This window comes from Eumetopias jubatus, unplaced genomic scaffold (assembly GCF_037043125.1).
Source record: "Eumetopias jubatus isolate StellerSeaLion01/CBP00866 unplaced genomic scaffold, mEumJub1_p1.0 scaffold_4, whole genome shotgun sequence".
NCBI lineage: Eukaryota > Metazoa > Chordata > Mammalia > Carnivora > Otariidae > Eumetopias > Eumetopias jubatus.
In genome coordinates, this window is record NW_028274810.1 from 100,127,174 (window position 1) to 100,149,521 (window position 22,348).

Below are 22,348 nucleotides of genomic sequence, written 5' to 3' on the forward strand. Positions count from 1 at the left end.
AGATCTTGTCTGAGTCAGAAACACGCCCTGATCAATAGCCCTTGAGACTGACCGTTTCCTCCCTTTGCTACCGAGTCTGATGGCACCTTTGTTGCCTCTTGCCCGAGCTGGGGAGGTGGAACATGGCAGCAAGGGGTCTGCTAGGAGGGGAACGTTGAGGTCATGTTGAGGTCCTTCGTTTGTTGGATCAGTAATGGGGGATGGGTAACAATGGGTTGCTAGTGGTCTCGGTTCCACAGAAGCGGGACAGAACTTTTTGCCATGCTCCCAGTCAGACTCCCCGTCCATGTTTCCCATCTTCTCTCTCTGTCTTACCCCTTCTTCCTTGGGCTCTGATTTTGTCTTATCTAGTTTACCCCCTTCTGCACGCCCTGTCCCATACTGTCAAGAAAACCCCAAGTCTCTTTTGTTTTATATTACTGCCCCTTTTTTTTCTTTTAAAAAATTATTTTTTATTTTTTTAGGATTTTTTATTTATTTATTTGGCAGAGAGAGAGAGAGAGACAGACACAGAGAACAAGCACAAGCAGGGGCAGCAGCAGACAGAGAGGGAGAAGCAGGCTCTCTGCTGAGCAGGGAGCCGGATGTGGGGCTCAATCCCAGGACCCTGAGATCATGACCTGAGCTGAAGGCAGACGCTTAACGACTGAGCCACCCAGGCGCCCCTTTCTTTCTTTCTTTTTTTTTTTTTTTAAACCAGCCGCCTTACTCTTAGGATCTGGAAGAATCAACTCAAATTCCTATTTTAACTTTCTAAAGTCGTCTCCACGCTAAAGTAAAAACAATGACTTGTTTAATTTTGATCTCCATCATTTGATCTTCATGAAACAAGATAGTAGCAAAAAGAAATCTAAAACTAGGGCAGAATTGGTATGCTCTGGGGAAAAACACAAACCGAGCACACAGCTTTTTTTCTTTTTCTTCTTTCAGGGCAACTGTCCATATTCAGGTGAACGATGTGAACGAATACGCACCGGTGTTCAAGGAGAAGTCCTACAAGGCGACTGTCATCGAGGGCAAACAGTATGACAGCATCTTGCGGGTGGAGGCTGTGGACGCAGATTGCTCCCCTCAGTTCAGCCAGATTTGCAGCTATGAAATCGTCACTCCAGATGTGCCGTTCGCCATCGACAAAGACGGTAAGTCAGAGGAGCAAGCCTTCCTTACTGGGGCGACGGTCTGTGGGCAGGTCTGCACACGGGCGAAACTCAGATTCGAGACGATCTTCATCCGTCCCTTCAGGCGGCTGTAACAAAGTACCACAAGACGCTTAACTTCGCATGGTTCTGGAGTCTGGGAGACCAGGATCGAGGTGCTGGCAGATTCAGTGTCTCATGAGGCCTGAGGCCTGGTTCACCGGAGGTCTTCCTGCTGCTTCCTCATGTGGTGGGGAGAGAGAGAGCCCTCTGGGACCCCAGTGTGGGGCCCACCCTCACGACCTCACCTAAACCTAAGTTCCTCCCCAAGGAGGACCTCTTTGTGACATCACATTGGGTGTTAGGACTTAAGCGTAGGGATTTGGGAGAACACAAGCATTCAGTCCATAGCAGAGAGCCCTGATGGTGTGTGTATGTGTGTGTTTCACATTTTTTTTATTCTGTCCCCTGAAAGCCTTGCTCCTGGCACCTGAAGTTGTGTGTTCTTTTATGGGGCGCCCTTCTTTTTCCTCTCCCACCAGGGTCTAAAAAATCCCCCACTTAACATGTTTTTAGTATGTACCTTCTCACCATTCCATCAGTGTGCACCCGAAAAGACTGACCTTTGGTTGGTCTGTTTTCTGTTGTTAGATTTGGATCTTCTGCCTCATCTGGAATGTGAAGGTTTATGCCTTCCTGGCAGATCCTCCCGTCCTTCATCATTGTGCTGAACGAACTCGTGCTAAAACTCCGCTTCTTTATTAGGTTATAGCTTCTTGATGGTGTTACAATCTGTGTTGCTAATGCACCGTCCAGAATCTTCTAATGAAATCATGGACATTGCAAACTCTGCAAGACATCTGCACTCACATTCGAAAGCAGGCTCCTGTTCTAGTGGGTGGGTGTAGGAAATCTCTCTGTCTCTCTGACAGACACACACACACACACACACACACACACACACACACACACACACACACAAAGTAAATCTTTTAATAAGAAATAGTGCAGCTTGATCTTGTGTTTCGTATTTGAATTACTTGAATTATTTTGTCTTCTTTGTCCTCTTACATGTGAACTACTTAAGCTTAAAACAAATACATAAACCCAAAAAAGAAAAACCATAAGAGTAAACGAAGGCTGAATTGTGTAGTCTCGTTCCTTCTGTTGGAACAGTCCTTAAAGGTGTACTTAGTGTGTGTTCCAGCTCCGGACAGCCAGACCGAGTGTTAATTATCTCCAGCCGAGGTTTTACGTCGCCGTCAGTGTTTATGACGCTTGAAGCTCGTGCACTTTGTCTCAGTTCGGCTCTGCGTTCTCACTGTTGTTCTGCCCCTCTGGAAGGTTATATAAAAAACACAGAGAAGCTGAACTACGGGAAGGAGCACCAGTACAAGCTGACAGTCACCGCCTATGACTGCGGAAAGCGGAGAGCAGCAGAAGATGTCTTGGTGAAGGTCAGCATCAAGCCCACCTGCACCCCGGGGTGGCAAGGTGAGCTTCGTTGTCCTTTCTGCTCTCGCAGCTATTCTTAAACACCATCTACCAGAGAAAACTAAAGTGTGAGTTTTCCTCCTTTCTCCCCACCCGGGTTTGTGGACTGACCCAGGATGGAACAACAGGATCGAGTATGAGCCTGGCACGGGCACCTTGGCCCTCTTCCCCAGTGTCCACCTGGAGACATGTGATGAATCCGTGGCCTCGGTGCAGGCAACGGTGGAGCTAGAGACCGGCCACATCGGGAAAGGCTGTGACCGGGACACCTATTCTGAGAAGTCCCTTCACCAACTGTGTGGTAAGGGGGCCTGGTGGTCTTCAGGGAAGGCGAGAGACCCCCTCTCAAATGGAAGGGAATGTGTGCCTGTGTTGCTGGTTAGAATCAGACATTGAAACAGACTTGGACTCTCTGAAGTGGCCATTACTGCTTCCTGGCTAATTTTCATACTTTGGGCTTTAGGAGGTTCATAAACCCCTCACAGGCTGTTTAAAATGTTATGTGCATGTGCATTTTAAGAACCAGTGATTAGAAGAAAGTATTTCTCTAACCTAGGGAATCCTCAAAAGAGGGATTATCTAAGTAGAGTGAGTTTGAAATGAAATGAGATGTTTATCTCAGGACTGAAGAAAAAAACATAGGTAATGCAATAGCTTATGGCAAACATGAGCTAGAAAATCAAAACTAAGAATACTCCCATCTAATTTCAAGTCTCAGCAGATTCTTTTTACCACAAACATTACGTGAAGTCAAGAGACCAGTGTTGTAATCTGATCAAAGCCTCGAGCTCTGTCTTCACCATCAGTTGTGGACATTTTTCTGGCTTATCTAAATGAGGTAGAGGTGAGGTATGGATGCCTGTCGTGGAAACTGCTGAGGAAAAATGTTTCACTTCACCAGTGACAAAATACCCGTAACTTGAATGAGCTCTTTGTGATCTGAGGGTATTTTGTGCTTCAAGAGCTACTCAGTGTCCGCTGTGCAGCAGCTGTTCACCCATGCTTACCTGTCTTTCCACCAGCCTGATCACAGCCAGCAGATTTAGGATTTCTTAAAAAACTGGAATAAGCAAAAACAAAAAAGTATATTCTCTGCTAGCTTATCCCCATGATGAATGTACTCTGGTTTTGCATGAGTCTGAGTCCAAATATTCATGTACTTAAATATATATATAGTTAAGAGGACTGGGATATAGTCTGTTTTAAACTATGTGTGGGTAGAGGCAGAGGGAGAGGGAGAAGCAGGCTCCCTGATGAACAGGGAGCCCGATGTGGGGCTCGATCCCAGGACCCTGGGACCGTGACGTGAGCCAGAGGCAGACGCTTCACTGACTGAGCCACCCAGGTGCCCCATACATATTTAAGTATAATGTTTAAAACTCTTTCTCTCTCCAGTGCCATGATTTTTTAAGGTATTAAGTGAACATTTTCTCAGCAGAACAGTTTAAAGTCAGGAAGAGTGGGAAGAATTTCATATGTGAGTGCCTGCTGTATGCCCTGCATTTCCATATGTGCCCATCAGGCCTACAAGGAGGTGGTGGTGACCTCATTTTTACTGAGGAATGAACTGTGACTGGAGGAGGGTAGGTTCACATTTTTAGGAAGTGGCAGGCGCTCACATCTGACTGAGGTTTTATGTTAGGTCACGTGGCTCCGAGGAACAGGGAAGGACCAGGTGACTGGGGGAGCGCAGCCTTCTTCTGTAGACACATTTAAAAGAAAATTGAACTTGGCAGTGTATAATGACAGCTGGAAAATTATTTTCATGTTCTTTGGCTTACTAATTCCATTTCTAGGAATTTATGGTAAGGGAATAATGATGGAGTCACACAGAGGTCCTCATAAAGGCAAGGTTTGTCATAGAAAAAAGTGGGGACAACCTCAGTGTTACTAGGGAGATCTAATTAAATCACAGTATATCTGTGCAATGAAATGCCTTTCAGACATTTAAAATCATGCTGTAGAAGAGTATTAGTGGGGGTGCATGTATGTATGTATACCACTAGACTCCATTCTTATAATATGTATGTATTCATAAAGAAAAGACTGGAAGTGTTTATATGCAGGTGTTAATAGTGGATATATTTGGGTGGGATTGCAAGTAAGGTTTTCTTCCTTTTTTCAAAATATTCACAGTTACTATTTATGATTTTTTTTTTTTAATCAAAACCGTTATTTTTGAGGGAATGTAAACTGGGACTAGCCAGTTGTATAAGATAAGAATGTTGCCTTAGTGTGGCTTTGAAACTATGCCTTTTAAGCCCTTTACATAAGGTGTGTTAAATGTTACTGTGTTGGCCTAGGTGCTGCGTCTGGCACTGCTGAGCTGCTCCCTTCCCCGAGCGGGTCCTCGAACTGGACTGTGGGCCTCCCCACTGACAATGGCCATGACAGTGACCAGGTCTTCGAGTTCAATGGCACACAAGCAGTGAGGATCCCAGATGGCGTTGTCTCGGTCAACCCGAAAGAGCCTTTTACCATTTCTGTGTGGATGAGGCACGGCCCTTTTGGCAGGAAGAAGGAGACGATTCTCTGTAGTTCAGACAAAACAGGTAGGTTAACTTGCCGTCCTGGCACCCGTCATACTCGAGTGGGCCCCGAAGTGGTTGCTGGAAGCAGAGCACCTGACGTCCCCCAGAGGCTCCCACAGGCTGGTTGGCGACACACAGCGTTCTGTGCTCTGGGCCAGGGTGCTCTGTCCTCAAGATACTGCACTGGTATTTGGTTGTTAGTTTTACTCAGTGAATTGGGCTCCACGTCTCAGTGAAACCCAGGTGTGTTTGTTTCTAATTCTGCCTTGGCCCAACTGGAGAGTTCACTTACGCTGATAAAACCGTGTCTTCAAAATCTATTAAGGAGATGGCCTTTACTTCTCCTTTGGGTCTTAAGTTGGCAGTTGACCAGTAGGATTTCTTTCTGCAGACATGAACCGACACCATTATTCACTCTATGTCCACGGCTGCCGGCTTATTTTCCTCCTCCGCCAGGATCCTTTGGAAGAGAAGAAGTACAAACCTGCAGAATTCCACTGGAAGTTGAATCAGGTACGTGCCTGGAAAACTCGCTCATTCTGATCTTTCAGAGGCTCTAACTAGGTGCTACAACTTTACACAGGAACAGCTACTTATGGGCAGTTTATGGGCACTGTATATTTATATTTATGAATAAATATAAAAATATAAAAAACTTTTTGCAACCTACGTAGACATTTTAGGCACAGTTATATTATAGTAACCATAGTAACCATGTTTGGTTTCTTTTGATGATACTTCAAAAAAACTTTATTACCTATGGGTGATAGGATAGCAAATTTAAATCCTTTGAACTCCTTTCCACTGAAAGCCTAAGTTTTTCATTTTATAAGTGTGTATTTTATATATCCAGTATTAATATAAAGAAATTATAGGCTTTAAATTAAAAATACTGTGTTGTAATTTATTGAAATAAGCAGCGCTTGCTTAAAAATTGGGCTTGAGGTCCTTGTATTGGTTTATTCATTACTTAAAGCCTTGGCTCCTAAACTGTGCCCAGGGGCCCCTAGGGGGCCTCAGCAAATTTGGGGGTGCCACGGGATATTTTAAATTGTCACAGAGCCAGCAATCTCGACATCTTTCAGAACCCACACAAGCTACTAGCTGGAGGGAGTTTACAGTTTCAACATGAGGTCACGTTATATCCCTTTTGATGATAGCCTATCTCTGCAAAGCTGCTTTCCCAATAGTTTTTGTGATGAAAAGCAAGTATCACGTGAGAAAAACCGATGTGTTACAGGAAACAAGGGGACGCAGTGAATTGAGTCCCCTCCATTAAAATCACAGTGGATCATTTCTCCTCTTAATTTCTGGTTGGGTTAAGACAGAAACCCGTGGCCTGAGCTTAGTTCTGTCTCATGGAGTTGGTGGGCCACGGCTGACAAATATGTGCCCATAGTTGCTGGAATACAGCGTCTTCCATGACACGTACAAGATAGACGGATGTGTGCGAGCATAAACGGGAGAAGAAGACCGTGTGTGGTAGTGTGTGGTAGTGCAAAGACGAAAGACGAAGTGATGGTCCAGCTGGTGGCATCCATTTCTCACTGTGTCATTTTCATTTATGTAGAGACTCGGTCTCAGAAACTTTTATACATACAGTTTTTCAAGAAACTAAAGAAATGTACAGTCCAGAAAAAGCTTTTTGCAGTGTACATAGAGTTCATAGGCACAGTTCTGTTATAATAACCATAGTCTATATTTACGTGTTTAGTTTCTTCTGATAACATTTAAAAAAAAAGCCTCATTATGGGAAATTTCAGAGATACGTAAAAGCAGAGAGATTAGTGTAAAGAACAACCCCACGTATCCTTCATCTAGCTTCAACAGTTAACACTCTGCCAGTCAGGTTTCATTATTAATGATTGTCGTTAGCTCTTCGAGGTAAATCCCAGATGTGGCATTTCGTTCTCTGTGGAGATAATGCAATATGTGTCTCTAAAAGATAAGCATAATCGTAATACTTTTTCACGTCTTAAAAAAATTAACAGGGTGCCTGGGTGGCTCAATCAGGTAAGCATCCAACTCTTGATTTCAAGTCAGGTCATGATCTCAGGGTCATGAGATCAAGCCCTGCATCAGGCCACACGCTCAGCATGGAGTCTGCTTGAGATTCTCTCCCTCTGCTTGTGCGCATGTGCACGCTCTCTCTCACTCTCAAAAAAAATTAACAATTCCTTAATATCGTCAGATATCTAGCCAGTGCTCAAGTTTCAGATTGTCTCGTAAATGTTTTTTTTTTTTAATTTATTTGAGAGACAGAGCACGAGTTGGGGGGAGGAGGAGAGGGAGAAGGAGAAGCACACTCCCCGTCGAGCAGGGCGCCTGACGTGGGGCTCCACCCCAGGACCCCGAGATCATACCCTGAGCTGAAGGGAGACGTCCAGCTGACTGAACCACCCAGGCCCCTGTCTCATAAATATTTCTATGTTTATAATCTGTTTGAATCAGGATCCAAATAAGGAGCCATACATGGTGACTGGTTGAGTTTATTTTATAATCTGTAGATTTTTCTCTTTTCTCCTGTAATTTATTTGATGACAAAATCAGGCCGTTTGTCCCACAGAGTTTCCCATGGTGTAGATTTGGCTGGTTGCATCCCTGTGGGGCCATATATTCTGTTCTCTTCCTTACAGCCTGTAAATCAGTAATGTGGCCTTGAGGCTTGATTGGGCTTGGGTTTGCATGTTCCTGGTCCCTTTAGGCTCTCTGTCTGGTTGTTTCTGTTTCTGTGATGTAAGGAGCCATTCGTGCTCACTCTGTCTCCATCATCTGTGTTGTGGGGCGTGTGTCCCCAGGAGGGATTCATGGGAACAGCCTGAGTTCCTCCGTGTTTAATAGCGTGTCTGTGGCCTTTACACAGAAGGTCAGTTTGGCTGGATATAAAATCTCTGACTCCCATTTAGGATTTACGAGAACAGAAGATCTCTCTGTCTGTTGTCTTCTGACATAAGATGCTGCTGGTCGTCTGATGGCCATCCGGTCTTCTTTCCCTTGTAAAACACTTGGTCCTTTCGCTTGGGTGACCAAAGGATTCTTTTCTTTTTTGAAACCAGTTAATTTTATGCCTACATCGTGATTGTTTTGAGTCTTGTTTTTACAGATATGTGGTATGCCCTTTTTTAGTATATAGTTGAAAGCTGTTTGGTATTTCAGGCAAGTTTTTGATGTTGTTAACAGTTCTTAGCACGCCCCCCTCATCACTTTGTTTTTCTTCCCTGGAGACCCTTCGCCTTTGGTTGGTATTCCTTACCTGTTTTCTGTACTTTCTATTCGAGTCATTCCTGTTTTGTCAGCTCTTGTCAGAGTTGCTGTAGTCAGGAGCTATGTTCTTTTTTTTCTTTAAAGATTTTTTTTTTAAAGATTTTATTTATCTACTTGACACAGAGAGAGAGATAGCAAGAGCAGGAACACAAGCAGGGGGCGTGGGAGAGGGAGAAGCAGGCTTCCCGTCGAGCAGGGAGCCCGATGCGGGGCTCGATCCCAGGACCTCGGGATCGTGACCTTGAGCCGAAGGCAGACGCTTAACGACTGAGCCACCCAGTCGCCCCTAAAGATTTTTTTTTTTTAAAGATTATTTGAGGGAGCGAGAATGAGAGAGAGAGAGTACATGAGCGGGGGAGGGTCAGAGGGAGAAGCAGGCTCCCTGCCGAGCAGGGAGCCCGATGCGGGACTCGATCCCGGGACTCCAGGACCATGACCTGAGCTGAAGGCAGTCGCTTAACCAACTGAACCACCCAGGTGCCCCGATTTTCTTTAAAGATTTTATTTATTTATTTGACAGAGAGAGACACAGTGAGAGAGGGAACACAAGCAGGGGGAGTGGGAGAGGGAGAAGCAGGCTTCCCACGGAGCAGGGAGCCCGATGCGGGGCTCGATCCCAGGACCCTGGGACCATGACCTGAGCCGAAGTCAGACGCTTAATGACTGAGCCACCCAGGTGCCCCCAGGAGCTACGTTCTTTCGTGTTTTGTGTCAGTTTCCTGATGTTTCTAGTGTGTTTTGAGACAATACGTGATCATTTTCATGTTTGTTGCCGGCGTGTCTTGAAAGGGGGTCTGGAGGGATATTATTCCAGCAATTCTCTTTCTTTCTCTTAAAAAGTTCATATGGGATTGAGCTGTGGTCCTTTCTCCCCTCCTCATTTTTATTATAAAATTCCTTTTCCTGTACTTTCAAAGGGGGGAGTTGGGTAGCATGACCCTTTTCCTAGTTTCTGGGCCCTGCCTCCCCCTCCTGTTGTCATAAAGCATCTCAACAAGTAGATACAGTCTCGCCGTCCTCTGATATCCCCCGGACCTGGAGCCCCGTTGCTTTTCTCCACCTATGCGCATCTCAGGGTGCACCCGGGCACCGAACTAAGGAGTATCGTGGGTGTTATCTGTGGCTTTGGGCTTTGCTATTCTGCTCACCCAGTTTTCAGGGAAATCCGAAAATTATGCCAGTTCTAGCCCTGTCTTCCCAGAATACTGTCATGGACTTCTGACTAGCGTCAAGTGGATTTTCAGTTACAGTGTCATTCTGCTGATGCCCCAGAAACTAGGGGGACAACAAATTGCTTTCTGAAGGAGCTAATACTACAGAACTTGTTTTAAATAGAGACAGGCTGAAATTAAGATATTACCTGCCTCAAAAGTGAATTGCTGTGCAGTTCTTTCATTTAAAAATGTTTCATGTAATCAATATATGTACTGATCTGTTATGCATATGAAATAGACATGTGCACGATGTTAGAGGTTTGAATTTTTTCTGTAATAAACTCATCAGGAGCAGCCGCTTTTTTCTGGGGGGTACTCTTTGGTAATTTCTTCATTTATTGTGATGTTTCTGGTCTGTTGAAGTTCTCATTGGTTCAGTTTTTTAGAACGTGTAAATTAGGCAAGCTTATTTAGAAACACTTTTTAAAAACTTCTTTAGCCCACTCCGTCTCTTTTTTTGCCTGTCTCTGTTCTTGAGTGCCTGCCTCTTCCTCTGAAGCCAAAGACGAGGGAGTGCTGGACTGAAGGGGCCTTGGAGGCTGCTGACCAGTGCTTTCCCTCAGCTGCGAGAGAGATGCTCATTCACGATGGGGAAGGAATGTGGTTTAATTTATCATGCCCTCTGAGTTGTATGCTCAGTTTACTTAGATCATCACCTTTGAATTGAAAAAGAAGATACATGTGCTCCAGCATGCCTTATCTTGAGATGGGAGGTATTTTTCATTTTGATCCAGAAAAGGAGGCATGGCCAATAGGCAGGCTAAGCCGGCTCAGTGGGAGGCTGTCCAGCCTGCCGATACCAGAATCTCCTGGTGTCAGACTATTGGCAGAAGAGGATTGGGCAGTTCTGTATTCTGAGGCCCTGTCGCATGATGAGTGAGCACTGCCGCCTGGTCTGGAACGCCCTAGAGGTGATAGTGTTGCTTTGGCCCTTTGGGGTGAGATGTGGTTGAGTGAGTGAGATGTATTTTGTTGTTAGGTTTTTAAAAAATGTTGTTTCCTTTTTCAGAAGACATTATTCCTTATGGGTGACTTGCTCTCCGTATCCAGTTGTATGGCTTTCGTTGTTTCTGGATGAGAGGGAAGGTAGATGTTTCATGCTCTGGTTTTTCCACTGGCCTCTCGTAGGTCTGTGATGAGGAGTGGCATCACTACGTCCTCAATGTGGAATTCCCAAGCGTGACTCTCTATGTGGACGGAGTTTCTCATGAGCCCTTCTCTGTGACCGAAGATTACCCGCTTCATCCATCCAAGATCAAAACTCAGCTCGTGGTTGGGGCCTGCTGGCAAGGTAACGGTCATTGGCGCCCTCTCCGCAGTCTTGGGAAGTAAATCCTGCCTCTCGGCCTTAGCGGTGGAAGCAGGCTCATCTCAGTGTCTCACCTCCACCCTCATGTCCTTCATCTTTCGTCCCTTCTCCTGGGCATGGCCTTTCTGGGGACACTGCTGATGTCATACTTTGGGGCGCTCACTAACGGTGTGTTATAGGACTGAAGCAACCAGCCCCTTCTGGGAACCTGGGAGGGAGAGTGCAATTGAGGGATTGTTTTTATAAAGTAATCTGTTGATTGAAAAGTTCACGAAAACAGAGAGGCGGCACCTGACCTCATCAGGCACAGAACTGTAAGTATACTTTGACCCAGAGGACTCTTCCAGAGCGTTGAGTGCTGGCTAACCCAGCAGGAGCGGTGCTTGAAGGGACTCCCAGGACGTCTCTGCTGCAGGACCAGGGATGGGATATGACAGCCACCAAAGCAACAATACCATTTATTCATGCTATCTGACCGGCAGGCAGCATGCCTATTACTTTGTATGCATTCTCTCACTAATCCTTAACAGTAAGTGCGTGGGGAAAGAGCAGTTTTTAGCCCCATTTTATAGCCGAAGAAACAGGCTCAGAGCCCAGGGTTACCCTGCTAGTTAATCTTGGCATCAGGATTTGAACCCCTGAAGCCGGTGCATTGAGAGCCTGTGATCTGATGGGCACCCCTTCCCAGGATAATTTTATATTAATCTATGAAACAAAATACGTAGGATTTCCAAGGTAACCAATTAAATTGAAAGAGAGTTATCGAAGTACTAGAAGACTAATGTTTTGACATGGTAATACCTGTGCTGCTTTATTAACAAATGGAGAACAAGCTCTGGCAGCAAGTTTAATAACTGCCATAATCTGGAAGTGGTAACGGGCTTTGTGGTATTTGCAGCATCACGACATGCTAGGAAGTAGTGGTGACAGCCAGGCCGTGCTTTGTAGTGACATTCGTATCCAAAGGGAAAGCTCACCTTCAGAAATCCGTGGAAGTAAGCACGTAATCTTTCCCGCCCGAGTTTGCGGGACCCTCAGTCTCCCCTCAAGGTTCACGGCCTCACATGAACCCTCACACTCGACGGGGTCGCCATCACTGTCTGTACCTGCCAGACAGACCTCTTGAGTATTTTTTTCTCCCTGTGGAAACATTGTACCTTGAGGTCGGCGAGAAATTTACCAAATAGCCTAATTCCCATGACAGCATTGCTATAATTTCAGAGACTTTGAATTTCATCATTTTCCTGCAGATCCTTTTAAATTGAAAAGGTTAAGACAGCATTTTAGAGTGAACCTCTTTAGCTGACTCCTAGATTTAATTTCGGGGACGGTTCATCTATGAGAAAGTGGAACTTGAGGCCAAGGAACGAGAAACAGATTACAGGGAAGTGGGAATTGTTTTAGTTGCTAAGTCTTTTTTTTTTTTTTTTTTTTTTTTTAGATTTTATTTATTAGAGAGAGCATGAGCAGGGGGAGTGGGAGAGGGAGAAGCAGGCTTCTTGCAGAGGAGGGAGCCCGATGCGGGGCTTGATCCCAGGACCCTGGGATCATGACCTGAGCCGAAGGCAGCCGCTTAACCAACTGAGCCACCCAGGCGCCCCCTTAGTTGCTAAGTCTTAACATTTCAGTCCGGAGTTGCTTCCCAAATTAAACAATAATTCACGTTGTTTTAAAAATAAGAATTTTTAAAATAAGAATAAAAATATGAATGCAAACCCAGGAGCTTTGCTGCTTGGGTCAAAGTAAAACTCCTGTTCTGGGCTGCCTCCAGGCCCTATTTGGGCCACAGCGTCTGTCACCCACTGGCCATCAGCTTCATGTCTTTCTACCTCAGCCTCTCAAGATCCTCAGCCAGAAAAACACACCTAAGCTCTCAAACCAAACACATGGTTTATAAAATGTAGTTCCCCGGGGGGAAGATCTCCTTCCTCCCTTTAGATTTGGAAACCACTTCCCTTACACGTTCGTGGTGGAGGGCCCATGCTGTAAGCAGCAGCCTCCCACCCATCGACTGAAACGCCATCCCTAACGGTGTCCTGGAGGCATCTGGAAGCATCATGGGAACGCAGATGCTTATGCCAGGCCTGTCCCCAGCGCATCTCCATGCCGCTGCAGCACAGGAGGTGTGGGGGCCTGTGCCGTGGGCTGTGGAGTGCTCCCACGACACAGTCTGGAAAGTGGAGATTCTGTGCTCAGTCACTGGGCGTGGGCCTCCCTGGCTTGCTGTTACGGTCAGAACACCGGGCCAGGGCCAAGAGGGATCAGTAGTTAGAGGCCCCAGGCCCACCACCAGTGACTGATTACCTATTTCTCGGGGTAAGTTCCTTAACCCCAGACTCTCCCTTTTTGTTCTGAAAAAGTGGGTAAAAATGCCTTCATTTCTCTGTGACTTAGGAGTTAAAGTCTAGACCAAAGTGAACTTGTTTTGAGCTCAAAAAACACATGCTTTTGTATGTTTACTACACATACCAGGCTTTGGATGCTTACTGGCGCTGTCCCATTTTGTTTCTGCAAGTGCCCTCCCTATCAGGGAGGGAAGTGCTGTGGGCCCAGGGTTTGGCTGTACTTGTATCTGGCATGTCTCTGCCGGCTGTCTGAGCGGCCTCTTTGCAATACCCCACCCGGTAACACAGGCCGAAGAGATGGGAGTTCAGCGGACGTGCTTTTGTTCTTCCTCTTGTGAATTGGGCCTGCGTTTTGGCAAGGCAGGTGTGCAAAGATAAAAGAAGAATGCGGAAAGGCAGGGAGCAGGGGGTTGGAAAAGGTGATGGAGGATAAGTTTGCTTGGGGGAGGGGAGGCGTCCCTAAGGGGCCAAGATGAGAATTCTCTTTGTGTTTTATATTCGGTAGCTTTTCAAGACTAATTTTCAAGTTCCAGTGTGAAGAGCCTAACCTCTTGGTCCTTTTTATTGTCTTTGTCTTGCTTTTCTACAGAGTATCCAGCATTTGAAAATGACAATGAAACCGAGTCTGTGCCTGTGGCCTCTACAGGTTGCTGGATCTTTCCCTACGGTTCACTCTTGTGTTTCATTTAAAGACGAGACATCAATTCATTCCACATTTCGCATGAAATGCCCGAGTTGCATTTTGGTCCCAGAACCATTTGAGCTGCTGCTTTGCATTATGCTCCCCCCCACTGCTTCACAGGATTGACCCTTTTTTTGCCCAGTCTGATCCCAGTTGCAGTGAGGGCAAATGACTCATCAATGCACTGCACTAATGGGACTCCTCCCCACCCCCCAATCAGATTTGACCCTGATCCCACTGCATGAGGCTCCCTGCTGAAATCTCACAGGCCACATCAGGGAGGCCACCTCCTGGTTCCCCTGTGGCTGAACCACGAGACAGGAAGAGACTCATTACTAGATTCTCTATCCTGACCGATACTAAATTTTAGACAAATGTTTCTTAGAAATCTCAGTCCCTGGTGATGGCTCATAGTGTCTAATGTCCTTATCAGGAACGAGACATGCTGTGGACATTGGTCTCCTTTGTCATTGCGAGAATAAGTTCTGTTTCACCTGCTTTGGGCTCTTGGCTACAGTCCATCAAGGGCCACTTTCTGGGTCTCCATTTTCCTTGTAACACCATCAGTTCCCAGTTATCCTTAGTCGTGGGGGCTGGCCCGATGGGACTCAGCCAAATAGCAGCCACGCGAGGCCACTCACATGCAGGCTGGGGGAGTAAGCGGCCCTCTTCCTAGTCCTGTTGGTGTGGGTTCGTTCCCAAGTTTGCATGTGTCCCTGAGTGTGCTCAGTCAGAAAAAGCAGCCCAGAGTGTGACCCAGCTGATCGAGAAGGCGGTGACCCAGGAGGCTGGTGCTAATGGAAAATGTCACCAGTGCACAGGGTGATGGGGGCAGCATAGGCCACCCTTTCCAGGGAGTGGCCGGTTGCGTGGGGACACCCATGGGACCTCTTGGCTTCCGGGCTTCGGGTGAGGGAGCCCCACCACCTCTTTTCTCCATGCCATGTGCATGATCATAAACGATTTAATTTCTCCATTGCGCTTCCATGTAGATTGCAAGGCTAACAGGATTTGGTACAAACTAACCCGCATGTCCCTCCATCCAGCTGCCACCGCCGATAACGCTGCATTGTGAGGTAAAGCAGGAGGCCCCGGGCCGTGCACGTAACTGCCTGCTTTGTCCCCCCCGTGTTCCTAAGGTGGTGAGCTGCACATGACCCAGTTTTTCCGAGGTAACCTGGCCGGCCTGACCATCCGTTCCGGGAAACTCGCTGACAAGAAGGTGATCGACTGTCTTTATACCTGCAAAGAAGGGCTGGACCTGCAGGTCCCCGAAGACAGCGGCAGAGGCGTGGAGGTAACCTTGGCATTGCCTTGCACGGCCCTCGCGACCTCCTCGAGCACCGGCATGCAGGCTGCTGGCAAAGGACTGATGTGTTTACTCACAACACCTCTGACTCCAAACTTGGGGGGAGGGGGTTCCCAGGAGCCAGTCCCCACCTCTCCAGACACCTGCACCTCCAGGTGTCCTGCAAGTCGCTTCACTTCTGACACTGACTCCCAGGAGTTAGCACAGAGCCTGCAGAAGAGGGCTCGGTGCCACCACACTGCCCCCGCTGCAGATGCTGTGTGCAGGTGCCGGGCCCTTGGGTTACCCACACTGCTGTCCAGCTTCACTACAAAGTTAGGCGCTCCCGTTATCCCCCACTCTTTTGGGTTTCAGTAATTTGCTTGAACTACTCAGAAAACTGCAGAAAACACTTTGCTTACTACTGCTGGTTTATTAGAAAGAATACAACTCAGGAACAACCAGATGGAGACATTGCAGAAGGCAAGGAAGTGGGGAGGAGGAAGGAGCTCCCCTCTGCCCCGGGAGCGCCACCCTCCCACACACGGGAAGCTCCCAAACCCTGTCCTTCAGGGGTGTTTACGGAGCTTTTGTTAGGTATGCACCGCTGGTTAAATCACTGGCCAGAGGTCAGGGTTGGGGCTGAACGTGCCAGCCCTGTAGTCACGTGGGCTCTGGGGTGGCCAGCTCCATCCTGAAGTGCCTCAGCCGCCCAGAAACTGCTCGTTAACACAGGTGCTGGTGTGCTTGGAAGGGGCTTATTATGAGTAACAAAAGGTGCTCTTATCACTCAGGAAATTTCCAGGGTGTGGGGGTCTCTGTGCCAGAAACTGGGGATAGAGACCAAATATATATATGTATATATATTTCTTTCTTTCTTTTTAAGATTTTATCATTTTTAAGTAATCTCTGCACCCAGCATGGGGCTTGGACTCACAATCGCGCAGTCAAGTCACACACGACGCCGACTGAGCCCGCCGGGCGCCCTTTTATTTCTTACGCCACAGACGCATTCACGCCTTCGGTGTTTTCCCTCGAACAAGAGGGTCTTGTCGCTGCAGTTCCGTGAGGTTTCCTGCCCAGGTCCCCAGTCCAGACCGATCCCCAGCTGACCCTCTTTCTCTGCCAGAGTGTGTTTGAACTTCTGGCAGTTTGAACCCTTTTTTTCTCGCCCTCTGGCCTGATTTCAGATCCATACGAACCCCAGTCAGTTGGCGTTGACCTTGGAGGGAGATGACATCGGGGAGCTGGATAAGGCCATGCAGCACGTTGCCTACCTGAACTCCCGGCAGTTCCCCACACCGGGGATCCGAAGACTCAAAATCACCAGCACGGTCAAGTACGTGCTGATTCTTAACTCTTGAGAAGAAAACATGTATATTTAGGTTTCTAAGACACCTCAGCCGTCGTTTGTTACCGGAGGGCATGGACGGTGTCCGTGAATGGTGTTGGGCCCGGCCGCTACCTCTGTCCCCCCAAGGGCCTGGGGAATCCATGGGCCAGTGCGTGTGTAGCCTGCAGAACCGCTTCTCAAAGCCCTGACCTTTGCCACCTCCATCGCTTGCTGGCAGGTGTTTCAACGAGGCCTCCTGCATCTCCGTGCCCCCGGTGGACGGCTACGTGATGGTGCTGCAGCCCGAGGAGCCCAAGATCAGCCTCAGTGGCGTCCACCATTTCGCTCGAGCGGCTTCTGAATTTGAAAGCCCAGAAGGGGTTTTCCTTTTCCCTGAGCTTCGGATCATCAGCACCATCACGAGAGAAGTGGAGCCTGAAGGGGAAGGAGATGCGGACCCCACAGGTAACAGCTCTGCTGGGCTAGTGGCCCTCCCCTTGGCTTGAACCCGGGTGGCTGACACCCCACAGCTGCTACCTACTTCCCGCATTCTTCTTTCCTGAGATTTTGAGAGATTTGGATGTTTCGATGTTACTCTTGGGTCTGCTCCTGGAATCTGACCCACGGTCGAGAGCTCATTGTGCTCCTCGGAAACCCACCTGCAGAGTCCTTTCCTCCTTTTCCAGTGGGATGTCCGGATCTGAGCTGCCCTTGTGCAGGCTGAGAGGATCCGGGCCGATTGCAGGGGACGATGCTGCTCCCGCTGGCTGCATGGGGGCCAGTCCTCCCAGGCACATAAGGCACCCCAGTTCTTCAAAGGGCCTGCCCTGTGTCTCTGTCATCGGTCTTTGAAAGGGCTCTGTGAGCTCAAGGACAGCCAGCAGGCCACCCAGCGTGACCGGCCTGCCTGGGCTCCCCGGCCTCTGCTATGGGTGCTTGGTCTGTTTTTGCAGTCCAAGAGTCACTGGTGTCCGAGGAGATCGTGCATGACCTGGATACCTGTGAGGTCACAGTGGACGGGGACGAGCTGAACCCGGCCCAGGAGAGCCTGGAGGTGGACACGGCCCGCCTGCAGCAGAAGGGCATTGCAGTGAGCGCCTCCGACCTGGGCATGGTCTTCACAGGTGAGCGGGCCAAGGCCAGGCTGGGGGCGGAGCGGGAGCCTCAGCCCTGCTGCCCCCCCCCCCCCCCCCCCCGTCCTCTCTGAGCTCTGGGAGAGTCCTGGAGGCTCAGCATGGGCTGCTCGCCCTCTCCTGGCAGGAAGTACAGGTATTGCCCTACTTCCTGTCCTTACGAGGGGGTGGAAGTCAGGCTCGGGATGGCACCCGAGAGAGGGACAGGCGTGCCCACACACTCGCACTTCTCCCCACAACTGGAAAGCCACCACGCGTACCCGCTTGGTCCAGCCGCCCCTGGGCCCGACTCCAGCCTCCCCTGACCCTGGCTTTGACCCCAGCCAGCGGGCAGCCTTCTCACCCTGTCCCCACAGGTGTGGACACCATGGCCAGCTACGAGGAGGCGCTGCGCCTCCTGCGCTATCGGAACTGGCACACCAGGTCTCTGCTCGACCGGAAGTTCAAGCTCGTCTGCTCGGAGCTGAATGGCCGCTACGTCAGCAACGAGTTTCAGGTGGAGGTGGGTGATTGGGTGCCCACCTACGGCCCTGATGTTTGCAAACGCCATTTTTAGAGCATTCGTGTGACAACTGTTGGGGTACATCCAGGTGCGCACTAGCCTTTCCCAGCCCGGGGGGCTGCTGCAGGTTAGACCTGCGCAGGTTTGGGTGGGCCGGGGTGCATCTGGTGTGCCCCTTTTGTGGGCGTCTGAGGGGCCTTTGGAAGGAGGTAGGTGGTCAGGAGCTAATAATACCTCGGGTGGTTAATACCTCACGAGTAGAGCCAACGTTGTTTGTTAAGATTTGACACTGCTTGAGAAAGAGCACTTCCCAGGGAACTGAAGATTCTCTGCAGGCTGCTGGCCCAGGGAGAAGGGTCCTCACGTGGGGCTGACCCGGGGGAGAGGGGTCCTGGCGGGGGGCTGGCCCCGGGTAGAGGGGTCTCGGCGAGGGGCTGGCCCAGGGGGAGGGATCCTGGCGCGGGGCTGGCTTCAGGGACAGGGGTCCTCACGTGGGGCTGGCGCAGGGAGAGGGGTGCTGTGCTGTCTGCCAAGCCTGATGGTGGCAACTCAGTGCGTGGTTGTCAGAGGGTGCTCACCCTGCTCTGAAGTCTTCCACAGGCCTGGATGGGAGCCCTTCGTCACTCAGGGCTTCTGTGGTCTGAAGAAACGGGCCCAGAGTTATTCTCAGCAATCAGATGTCTGCACAGTGACCTCAGCAGCAGAATGCTGAGGTCACAGTGCTGAAGAATCGATGAGGGTTTTGTTTGAGCCAAAGGCTAACAGATTTGAAAGGAAATAAATGGTTATGATTTGTGCTCTTTCATGTGGCTGTGGTTTTGGAGAAAAGCAGGGAAATGGGCTATGCCGGTGCGTCTCAAATGACCCGCAGTGAAGGACGGTGGTGGTGGTTTTTCTGTTCTTTTGTGGACAGGTTCTTTTATGAAATACAATGAAAGGGAATTATTAGAACAGCGCTCTATTTCTGGGATGGGTGACAGCATCAGGCAGTTATGATGTGTTTCTGAGAGCTGACCCTTAAATTTTTTCTCTGTTCCCATCCGCTCAGCACTGCTGGTCCGGGGACCCCTTTGAGCTGCGCTAGTCCCGGTAGCTTCTGAACTGCATTTCCGCCCCGGGGCCACATTCAGGCCTCTCTGTGTGTCTCTGCTGCAGGTGAACGTCATCCACACGGCCAACCCCATGGAGCACGCCAGCCACATGGCCGCACAGCCCCAGTTTGTCTACCCGGAGCACCATGCCTTCGTCGACCTCTCGGGTCACAACCTGGCCAGCCCCCATCCCTTTGCAGGTAGGACTGTGGGCAGAAGCAGGGCCGTCTGGGGCAGGTCTGGGGCGGGGGGGGGGGGGACCCCCCTCCCGCGTGCTGCTGGGAGCCCAGCCCCTGGTCTGAGCAGCCCTAGCTAACTGGGCTCTGTGATTCTGCGTCACCCGCGAGGGATGGAAGCATGGCAGGGCGGAAAGTGGCCAGCCCAGGGCTCGAAACCTGTGCTCAGACTTTCCTTACATCTCTTCCTGTTCTCTGGGGTCAGATGGAGCAGCCGTGTGTTCGGGGGGGTGGGGGGGCGGGCACGACCTGGGGCGGGCACCAGCCTCACCGCCCCGTCTCCCCTCGGTCGCAGTTGTCCCCAGCACCGCCACGGTGGTGATAGTGGTGTGCGTTAGCTTCCTGGTCTTCATGATTATCCTGGGCGTGTTCCGGATCCGGGTCGCTCACCAGCGAACCATGCGGGACCAGGACGCCGGGAAGGAGAACGAGATGGATTGGGACGACTCTGCCTTGACCATCACCGTAAACCCCATGGAGGTAGGTGCCGACAGGCGGCCCCGCGACTGAAAACCACTGCAGGCCAGGGCCAGAGCGACGCGCGCCCCAGAGAAGCCACATGGCGGTGGCACGTCCACGTTTACGTGGCTTAAATGTCACGTGAGCCACAGGACAGGTGGGCGAGGTGCAGGCGTCCCCGCTCCTCCGGTGGGCACGCCGAGGGCCCAGAGAGGCCGTGTCAGAGCGCGCGTCACCGCGTCAGGGTAGAAACGGCCTCCCCCGCGCGTGACGGGCCTCCCCGGCGGCGACTAGGGCCGCGTTTCCCCTTCCGTCTGGGCTGAGGTGCCTCCCAGCGCGGGCCGGCCGTCCGTCCGTCCGTCCGTCCGTCGCCGGGGCCTGTGACGCGGGGAGTCCCTAGGTCCGCCGCCCCCGGCGGGGGGGGGTGGCCGCGCGCGGGGCCCCGGGGCTCGGCTCACCGCCGTCTGACCGTGTCTCCGTCAGACGTACGCGGACCAGCACGGCGCCGAGGAGGGGGAGGAGGAGGAGGAGGAGGAGGAGGAGAGCGAGGAGGGCGAGGACGACGACGACATCACCAGCGCCGAGTCCGAGAGCAGCGAGGACGAGGAGGGCGGGCACGGAGACCCGCGGAACGGGAGCAGGCAGCAGCAGCTGGAGTGGGACGACTCCACCCTCAGCTACTGAGCCGCCCGGCCGCCGCCGCCACCGCCCTGTGTCCTCCCAGGCCCGAGGGTCCACGGTGTACAAAGTCATTCCGGCCCGGAGGTCCGCGGAGCCTCCCCGTCGCCGCCCGCCCGCCTGTGCTTGGCGCGTAGGCCCCCCGCCCTGCACCCAGACCGCCCTTAAGTTATGTGAGGAGCTGACGCTCGCCGCCCACGGCTCGCTCTGCGCCGCCCCCTCGCGCCTCCAGAAAAGCTGCAGTGAACGGACTCGTTGACAAAGGGTTAAAATCGCTCACTCCCACCTCGTAATCTGGTTTTTTTTTTTCTTTTTTTTTTTAAAGGTTTTATTTTTTCCAAACTAGTGCATGTATAAAATGGCAGGATGGGGGTTAATATGTAGATGATGAACTGACTTTTTAATATTTTGTAAATAAATTGCGATTCCTCATGTCCTCCGTGCTAGCGTGACCCAGGACTGGCATGCAAAGTGAAGCCTGAAACACAGCGTAGGAGAGACCCCGCGGGCTCCTGCCTCATCCCCCAGCCCGAGAGGAGAGGGACCTGCCCTGCTCGGGCCTTGCTGGGTGCACCCCCTCGGTGGGTGGGCCAGACAGTGAGGGGGAATGGACTTGCGCCCACCCCCCAGCTCAGGAGGAGGGCAGCAGGTCGGGACCCCTCTCTGGAGGCTGGACACGGCCAGGCCTTTGCTTTCGGATTCTACCCATTTCTGATCTGGCAGAGGGCTGGGGGTGCCGGGGTCCCTGGCCTCTTTCACACACTCCTCCGATGACCGGCGGCTCCTTGCGCAGGAAGCTGGACTCCTCGTGCGCAGCCTTGGGTTCATACCTACTAGATGTCCGTTGCCCTGCTGGTGAGTGTGCGTACGGACGGTGCAAAGCGTCTGGCCACTTGGTTGGAGACAGAACAGGCCTGAGTGGCCCGTACTCAGGACGTCCGAGGACAGACGCACTGCAAGGACGCCCTGTGGCCGGAAGGCAAAGTGCTAGCTTCCCCCCCACAAGAGCCCCAGAGGTAAGCCCCCTCCCCAGGGGTGGGGAGCCCTGCTACTCAGCCTGGTGGGGGAGGAAAAAGAGAGGTCACGTCCCGAGCTAAAACCCCTATGGCACTTTGTTTTTAATTTACATGTAAAATTTTAGATTTCTAAAACTGGGGGAAAATCATTTTGAGTCCTGTTCTGTGATCATGACTGCTAGTCGCGAGGACACTGCGGCTGTCCTGCGTTGTGTGTGGCCGTCCTGCGCGTACTGTCACTGTACCTGCCCCGTGTAGACAATGATAGAGGCTGACGCGGACCCCGCGTGGGCCGCTTTCCGGATGTGTATATTGATGAGGCCAGAACGTGTATACACTACAATAAAGTGCTGGTTCTAACCCCAGTGGCAGTGTGTCAGCTTTGGGCCCGGTTTTGTTTTAATCCTGCATCCCCTTGCTTTGTTTTTTTGTTTTTTTGTGGTTTCTTTGACCTGAGAACACAACAGAAAAAGGCTTTTCTTTTAGTATGCTTTTACCTCTCCTGCCAAGGCTTCACAGAGTGCTGGTCTTCAACCCCCATGGGTTAAGTGTTGAACTCACCTTCCCCATACAGAACTGTTAAAAGACCAAAAAAATAATAATAATAATAAAAAAAACCCAGAAAAGATTCTTTCTT

General features: G+C 50.4%; 1 protein-coding gene across 1 annotated transcript in view; it reads left to right on the forward strand.

Annotated features, from left to right (window-relative positions):
* Positions 1 to 22,076, forward strand: part of CLSTN1 (calsyntenin 1) — a 78,472-nt gene extending 56,396 nt beyond the window's left edge. The window contains exons 4-17 of the mRNA XM_028108152.2: positions 931 to 1,139; positions 2,481 to 2,630; positions 2,746 to 2,931; positions 4,934 to 5,182; positions 5,553 to 5,674; positions 10,768 to 10,930; positions 15,115 to 15,272; positions 16,454 to 16,602; positions 16,835 to 17,061; positions 17,550 to 17,720; positions 18,086 to 18,231; positions 19,387 to 19,522; positions 19,854 to 20,038; positions 20,501 to 22,076. Coding sequence (XP_027963953.2) covers positions 931 to 1,139; positions 2,481 to 2,630; positions 2,746 to 2,931; positions 4,934 to 5,182; positions 5,553 to 5,674; positions 10,768 to 10,930; positions 15,115 to 15,272; positions 16,454 to 16,602; positions 16,835 to 17,061; positions 17,550 to 17,720; positions 18,086 to 18,231; positions 19,387 to 19,522; positions 19,854 to 20,038; positions 20,501 to 20,701 — 2,452 coding nt within the window. The 3' untranslated portion in view covers positions 20,702 to 22,076. The remainder of the gene's footprint in view (positions 1 to 930; positions 1,140 to 2,480; positions 2,631 to 2,745; positions 2,932 to 4,933; positions 5,183 to 5,552; positions 5,675 to 10,767; positions 10,931 to 15,114; positions 15,273 to 16,453; positions 16,603 to 16,834; positions 17,062 to 17,549; positions 17,721 to 18,085; positions 18,232 to 19,386; positions 19,523 to 19,853; positions 20,039 to 20,500) is intronic.
* The last annotated feature ends 272 nt before the right edge of the window (positions 22,077 to 22,348 follow it).